A 7,227-nucleotide genomic window follows, 5' to 3' on the forward strand; every position below is an offset into this window, starting at 1 on the left:
ATGTTCACCTTGCAGTAGATATACCAAGAAAGACCTTCACAGTCTGGAAGTTATGTTACCAGAGTGATAACCTAAAACACATTTAAAGATAAGTGCAGCTTGCATTGTTAAGAGATCAGAGTAATAGCTGTTTCCCATGGTTGCTTGTGAATTCAAAATTAAACTTGGTTCCCCTTCCATAACTCTACTTAGGCTAAGTGCAAAGTGTAAAATACAAAAATGCTAATAAATACAAGGTCTTGCATGGAAAATATAAAAGGGGTTAGTAGCACTGTGGTGCCTGGCAGAATTAACTGGAAGTGGGGCCCCCCAAATGAATTTCTGCTTAGGGGTCCCATAAAATCTTGGGCTGGCTCAGTGAGTATACATGCGGATGGTTACTGCAAATTTAAGAGGGATGCCTTACAGTATGCTTGGGGTTATAAGAGGGCTTCAGGCGCGGAAAGTTTGATTAGTTGCAGGAGTGGGGCAGCACTGCTCTCATCACACTTGCTTGCACCTCAAAATGCCAATAACTGAAAACAATGGATTTACCCGGGAGGCGAGGCGAACATGAGCTTTTGGTTGTGTGTTTGTCTTATTTGCGTAGCAGAATTATTTTTGTGTCACAGATGCAATTTATCCCACAGAGTCATCTCATAATGGGTAGGTGTCAGAAGTAGAGGCCTGGTAATTTAACCTTCATTAAGCTGTATCACATTAAGAGACGATATTAGGGAACTATTCATTAAATATTTTAGCTAAACATGACAAAGGAGGGTTTACTTACAAATTCTGAGCTTAAGTGAACAGAAATTAATACAATGCAAATTTGAAAACTCCAGTGATTGATTTGTTCCTTAAACAGACAGCTTGCCAGGCAGAACACTGTGCCTGTAGTAGGACACAGACAAAAAAGGAGGGTTAGCATGCAAAAGATTAAGCTCCAAATCATTGATAATTAATAATCTTTGAGATCAAACATGCGGTAAACAGCAATTACCTAAGGGAGGTTGTGATCAGAATCGTATAGTTGATGATCAATAGGGTCTGGGCTGCTCTTTATGCGGGCTGGCAGACAACTGACTGAATCCTGAATTACTGATGCTTGTGACATTCAAAACACATTTTTCCTCAGAGGAGCCTGGAGCTGATGGACGGAATCTTAATGAAAAACAATATAGGCTAAAATGTAGCACAATTGGAAGCAATAATTTCAAAATGATGTGTTTAACATGTGGATATATCCAAATACAGGAGAGAGAGAGAGAGAGAGAGAGAGAGAGAGAGAGAGAAAACAAATCACATATAAGCATTGTAAAGAGATTTGGGCTTTTTTGTTTGTTTTGCTCTTCTCTTTGTATCTCTGCATGAGCCTGGCACTCTTATTAAAAAATAATGCATGTTAGGGAAGCTAAATAAAATATGTAAAAAGAGGCCAGCCATCAGACTGACACTAAAATAAAGACGGGCATGTTGATTACGTGATGTTCTGTGCGAGTCAGCTGCAGACATTTAATTTCTACCTCAAAGATGGTATCATACTTGATTTCAATTGATGGAATAGGGGCGCTAAATTCTTAGCAGCAGGTTTGCTCTGACCCTTTATTTTGACTTATTTACCAAAGAATGCCCAAAGCTCAGGAAAAAAAAAAAAAGTAAATAAAACAACAGAAACAAAACAAAAAAAAATTGTTGAGAAGACTCCCCTCTCAATCTATCACATACAATTCGCCTCTCCATAGAAATTGGCCGTGTCACCAGCAGGGAGAGACAGTGAGATGGACGTCTTAAAAGCCTAGTGGCCGGGACTCGTTTTGTTTTTGTGTCGGTCGAACTGGATGGGAGGGAGGGATCAGCAGCAGCTTCAGTACCAGGCAGTGCTCTGCCTCAGTACGGACCGGGTAGACAGATAGAGGAGGAGGCTCCTACATGCTGCCGACGCCGTTTCTCCTCCTGCTGCTGCTGCCTTTCTTTCACAGGGAGCGTTTCCGAGGCCACTCTTGAACCAAAAGGATATTCTTTTATTTTTTATTTATTTTTATTTATCCGCATCTTTTCTTTTTTTTTTTCTTTCCAATATTTCCCCACGGATTCCGAAGCGGGGAAATAAAAGGAGTGACGGGCGTACAAATGTTCTCGTTACACGAGGGTAGCGGGCTGCTTCTGCTCTTGCTCTTAGCAGGACTGCAGGTAATGTGATTGCAGAGTGGTTTTCGAGCGGAGTTATACACCGGACAGTTTAGTCGCTTTTATTTCCCCCTCTGTACCTTTCCATTGCTGCTTCTTGAATTATACGAACCGGGACGGGTTTGTAGCTCCTCGGAAGCCACTTTATATTGCGTGTAGTTAGAAAGCACCGCGGGGTCGGGTACCGAAATTGACAATAAAGTCGCCGGAGTCTAGCTTGGGCGGCAATTACTCGCTAGCGGCTCCGGCTTTATTGATTGCTCGCAAGAAGCCGAAACGAGGAGTACGTTTGAATTAATTATTTCTGCTAAACGACTTAAAATTTACAGCCTAATTTCGGAGTTTCTCTGGTTGAATCTTGTCGTGGAAGTTGATGACACAGACCCACGATAACCTAGATATTGTTCGATTATGTTTGGCTTAGATTTTATTTCGGCTTAGTTTGATACATTGTGAGCATGCTCTCCCTCTGGTGTGGAAGTCCTTATCATTAACAATGTAAAACTGAACAATTCAGCGGATGTACAACCTGGCAACTTAATGACCCCACAGTATGATTTGTGAAAATGACTGATTTTCGACTCCAATTGGGTTAAGCATTCATGTACCTTGAATAAAACGAGAACAGCTTAGTTAATTTCTGCCATCCTTGTAACCTAAATTGCCTTCTCTCAAAGGTCTGACTATTGTATTAACATTTAGATCCAGAAATATGCAACCTGCTGCCATGGCTGTTGGATAGGGAGCCAGGCTCTGCTCCCCCTCCCTTTCTTTAGGCTTTTTCCCCCCTATTTAAATTCCTCTGATTAAGAATGGCAAGTGGCACAATGCCCCTTTAAAAAAAATCTTCCAAAGCTCTTTTCATTTCACATTCTTTTGAAAGTACATTTCAAAACGAGAGGAATATGGCAAGACCTTTGTGTCAACTAGCTGGAATTAATGCTGACTATGGATGCACTGATCTTTAGGCCACAGATCGGAATTGGCACATTTTCCCCTGATGACGCGAATGAATCAAATGAGTAGCAACATAAAGCCCATTGCTCTCTAGTGTATTTAATTTGTCCGAATAAATCTATTTTTTGTTGTTGAAATCTTTGCATTGCAGTTTTGGTGAAATTTTACTTTGAGTATTAGAAGAACATCCACACTGGTTTTCCAATGTATTCATTTTTACACAGCTAATGTGCTTTCCAATTGGTGAGAGTAGACCAAATTTTCCTTTTATTGTCATTTATTGGCTAATCAAATTCTGAACAATTTTGGCTTTCTTTTCCTTATGTTACATGCATCAAAATTAAGAACTCCCAGTATTTTGGCCAGTCAACATTTCAAACCAACTTCATTCATTATGTTTTGAAGTTTTATAACAGTCAGAAAAGGTTTGTGGTATTTGCTTTTATGCATAAATGTGTCCTTCATTTTCTGTTGGATTTGATACTGCTAACTCCAATTAAAAACCTGCAACCACTTTTACCATTTTTCACATGTTCTGTTTGCTGGAGGAAAAAAAAAAAAAAAAACATAAGGATCCACAGTTTGATTCAAAAATAAAATCGTAAAAGGGTAACAGCCGAAAAAAAACCCTGATCATTCCTTCTCTAATGTTGAAGTTACGTAAACATCAAAGCATGTTCCTCAGTCATGCTCTGTTAGCTTGCGCTGAATTTTTGCTTCACAAAATATCTACTTTGACTATTTCTGTGCTTTAATTTCCAGCTGCAGTTCTAAATATTTTGTAAAAACGATGTGAAGACAAAGTAAAAAAAAAACAAAAAAAAAACGGAAAACACAAAGGAGTATATTGATCAGTCATTATCTGGTAGTTTCTTTGAAATGAAAAATACTGTGATTTTCTTGTGCTTGCTCAGACATTCGCACATAGATGTTTATTCCCCCACTCTGTGTATTGCTGCTGTTTGCTTTTATTCCTCCGTTCCTGTACTTCAAAGCAAAGAGTGTTTGTCCAGAGGTAGTGTGTTGATCACAGGGACTGACGGACCACTACCCTGTTCCTGGGCCCCTGCACTATGGGACAAATGGGGCTTGTTCTTGCCTAGCCATGCTCTTTGGCTAATGCTTAACCCTTTTGGCCTCATTATCCTAATTGCGGCCCCCACTATATAAACAACAGATGCTTTTGTACAAGCATGAGGAGTTCAGAATGTGACTAGGAGGGTTTTTTTTTTCCAGAGAGAGTGCATTTTTGTTGTTGTTGTTGTTCGTAAAGGTTGATTTACGACTCATTTTTGCACCCACTTTACCCCTCTCTCTTTTCCCACATTGCAGATTGCAGCAGAGGCCAGGGGTGCCCCACCATGCAGTCCGGGCTTCTCTGAAGATCTGTACACGGTTGTGGTGCCAGATATCACAGAGAAAGGATGGCCTCTTTTCAACGGTGAGTGGTGAAATATTCCTAGTTTTGTTTCACGCTGGATGCCTATTACGTCTGCGCTTGAGCGTGTATTTGTCTTGGCATACGTGTTAACAGTGCCTGCCTCTATGTGTTACATTTCAGGGGGAGGATCTGAACAAGGCTGACATATTTAAACAATTAGCCTCAGTGTAGTTGTGTGGTACTGCAAGTCATGTTGTTTGCCTTGTAAAGCAGCTCGATTGGGGCTCAGCTTCACAACACGCCGGCCCTTTTTGCTTGCTTCCCTTTGCTTCACAGCGGGGTGAAACATATGCAGACTGTTAAGTGTTTGGCTAAACTTTATGGTTGCTCCCCATTTTATTTTATTTATTTATTTATTTTTTCTTTCCACCATTGTGAGCATTGTGGTATTAACCTCTGGCTTTGATTAAAAGGAGAAAACTTTCCTGATTGCTTTGGGGAGATGTATCTTTTTCCAAAGGATGAAAATAAACAATTTCTGTGATTTTAATTAAGCAAGTACTCTAGTTAAGCTTTTCATAGCTTGTGTTGGCACATTGGTTTAATTTTATCAACATATGCAATTGCTTAGCAACTTTCCTGTCCTAATGAAACATAGTTATTTTTTTGCTGATTTTAAATGTCAAGCATCACTTTCTGTTCATTTTTTCCAAATGTTGACACTGTTTTGCCTTAAGGGTCTGTTTGAATCATTTGGTGCCCAATTGCATTTTACACTGCTAAGCCTAACAGTAAAATTGTGCTCAGGATGTATGTTGCAATAAAACTGTTAGCTAAACAGCAAAATTATCTCTTTTTTTTCTGCTCTTATAAGCATTTGGATAAATGAAATGCAACAAAGCAGATATGACCTTCTTCTTCTTGGTCTAATATTTGCCATATAGGGATGCAGCTGGGTAAAATGGCATGCAGGTCTCTGGACGGTAATAAAAAGTAGAATATATCACCCGTGTGCTATTAGAGTGGTTAGGGCCTTGAGGTCATTTGGACCAGAAAGCATTCCCGCTTGCATTGGATTTCACAGTGTGAGCCTAAAACTTACATGCTGCCGTCATTGCGAGTCAGAGAGGTGGGGGGTGGATGTGACACAGACTAGAGAATAAAGGAGAGAGAGGATAGATTGTGGTTTGAATGGGTGGATACTGCTTTCACTGAGCTCTACCTAGTGCCTAAGTTTGTGTTTGATCCTTCAGGTGATGGATTTCCCTGTGTTGGCTCGTGGATGAGCCGTGACCAGAGGTAATCAGGTTCTCTTTTGTTTACCAACCCTTCGCTCGTTTTCTCTCCCTGCCCTTCCCCCAGCGAGTTGTTGCTGTGAGGAGATTTCCTTGACAGTGAGGGGCACTCCTGTGTCTTTGTAATGCAGCAGGGCAAAGCAGCGTGGGCTGATGTTAATGAAACTCCATTCTCTAATGAGGATCTCCTGTAGCATGTTTTGAAAGACAAAAGCCCCCACAGCGTGCAGAGTATTCTTAAAGTTTCCCCACTTTGATTCCACCACGCTGTTTTCTGGTATTGTTCTTGACGATTTGCTGGAGGCTTTTTTAAAATTATTATTATTATTTTTTAAACACAGCTTCTTTAGCAACACACAGCCGTTTATGGTCAGTTTTTCATTAGCTTTGCCATCTCTTAAATAGTAAATGATGAGTCAACTACAGAATAAAAGACGTCTTCAAGTCTAAATATATCTTGAGTAAAACATTGAGCTTTTATCACGCTATAAATAACACTCCCAGCTAATTTCAGCATGCATACATGTCTTCTTGAGTTATTGATGAGAAGTCATCAATTGCCTGCTGGTTCAGTTGGCTTCTTTTGAAATAGGATCCGCCCGCGCAGCTGTGTAATACTATCACAAGGTTGTGTAAGATGTCAGAAACATGATTCCTGGCTCATATTATCATATTGCATTTCATCCCAAGTATATGGTAGATGTGGTAGTGGTAAAATATTAGAAATCTTCCCTACATCTAATTGTAGCCATTCTTTCCCCAGCTGATTAAGGGAATACACATCCTGTGGCCTGCGAGGCCTGGAAATTGTTCCAGTTAGCATGTAAACAGAAGACATTGTATGTGCTAAATTGAAGACATCCTGTAGATTAGATAATGGTAATTGTGGGCAGCCAGTTAGTGGAAGTAATCAAATTATGGTGGTTGGAAACTAAATTTTTACTTTTGGTTGGGCACATGGTGGCCTTCCTGGTTTTTATTTAGTAGTTTAAAAGTTTTTAGACCAAGAAAACCCCAAATACTGCAGCTATTCTGCCTTAAAAACAATTTCTACCACTGAATAGTGAATTAAAATTTACTTTGCCAATCCATAGTAAGAAGAATCACCTTTGTTTTTCTTTTTATTAAAAAAAAGAAAAAGAAAAAAAACGTTTTTATTTGACCACTTTCCTAAAGAGTGACGAGATCTCACCAAACATCAGTATTTTGTAGTTGCATGAAAAGAAGCTAAACTGTTCACACATAATCACATTTTCTTTTATCGAGTTCAGCTGTTTGATGAAAGTGACTTGTTTTACTAGATTTCATTTAATTTAAGGTATGCTGTAGCTGCGGGTGGTTTGCCCCTGGGTGTCTAATGAAATTCTTGGTGGCTTTAGAGAGCTGACACACAATGTGCCTCTTTTTTTTTTTTTTTTTTTTTTT

The 7,227-nt window shown here is 39.6% G+C and overlaps 1 protein-coding gene across 1 annotated transcript in view; it reads left to right on the forward strand.

Annotated features, from left to right (window-relative positions):
* The first annotated feature begins 1,795 nt into the window (after positions 1-1,795).
* The window catches only part of LOC106961526 (cadherin 2, type 1, N-cadherin (neuronal)), a 91,402-nt gene continuing 85,970 nt past the window's right edge, over positions 1,796-7,227 (forward strand). The window contains exons 1-2 of the mRNA XM_015055311.1: positions 1,796-2,172; positions 4,459-4,567. Of these exons, the coding sequence (XP_014910797.1) occupies positions 2,113-2,172; positions 4,459-4,567 (169 nt within the window). The 5' untranslated portion in view covers positions 1,796-2,112. The remainder of the gene's footprint in view (positions 2,173-4,458; positions 4,568-7,227) is intronic.

This window comes from Poecilia latipinna, unplaced genomic scaffold (genome assembly GCF_001443285.1).
Source record: "Poecilia latipinna isolate Pla-1442-1.1 unplaced genomic scaffold, P_latipinna-1.0 Scaffold1309, whole genome shotgun sequence".
Lineage (NCBI taxonomy): Eukaryota > Metazoa > Chordata > Actinopteri > Cyprinodontiformes > Poeciliidae > Poecilia > Poecilia latipinna.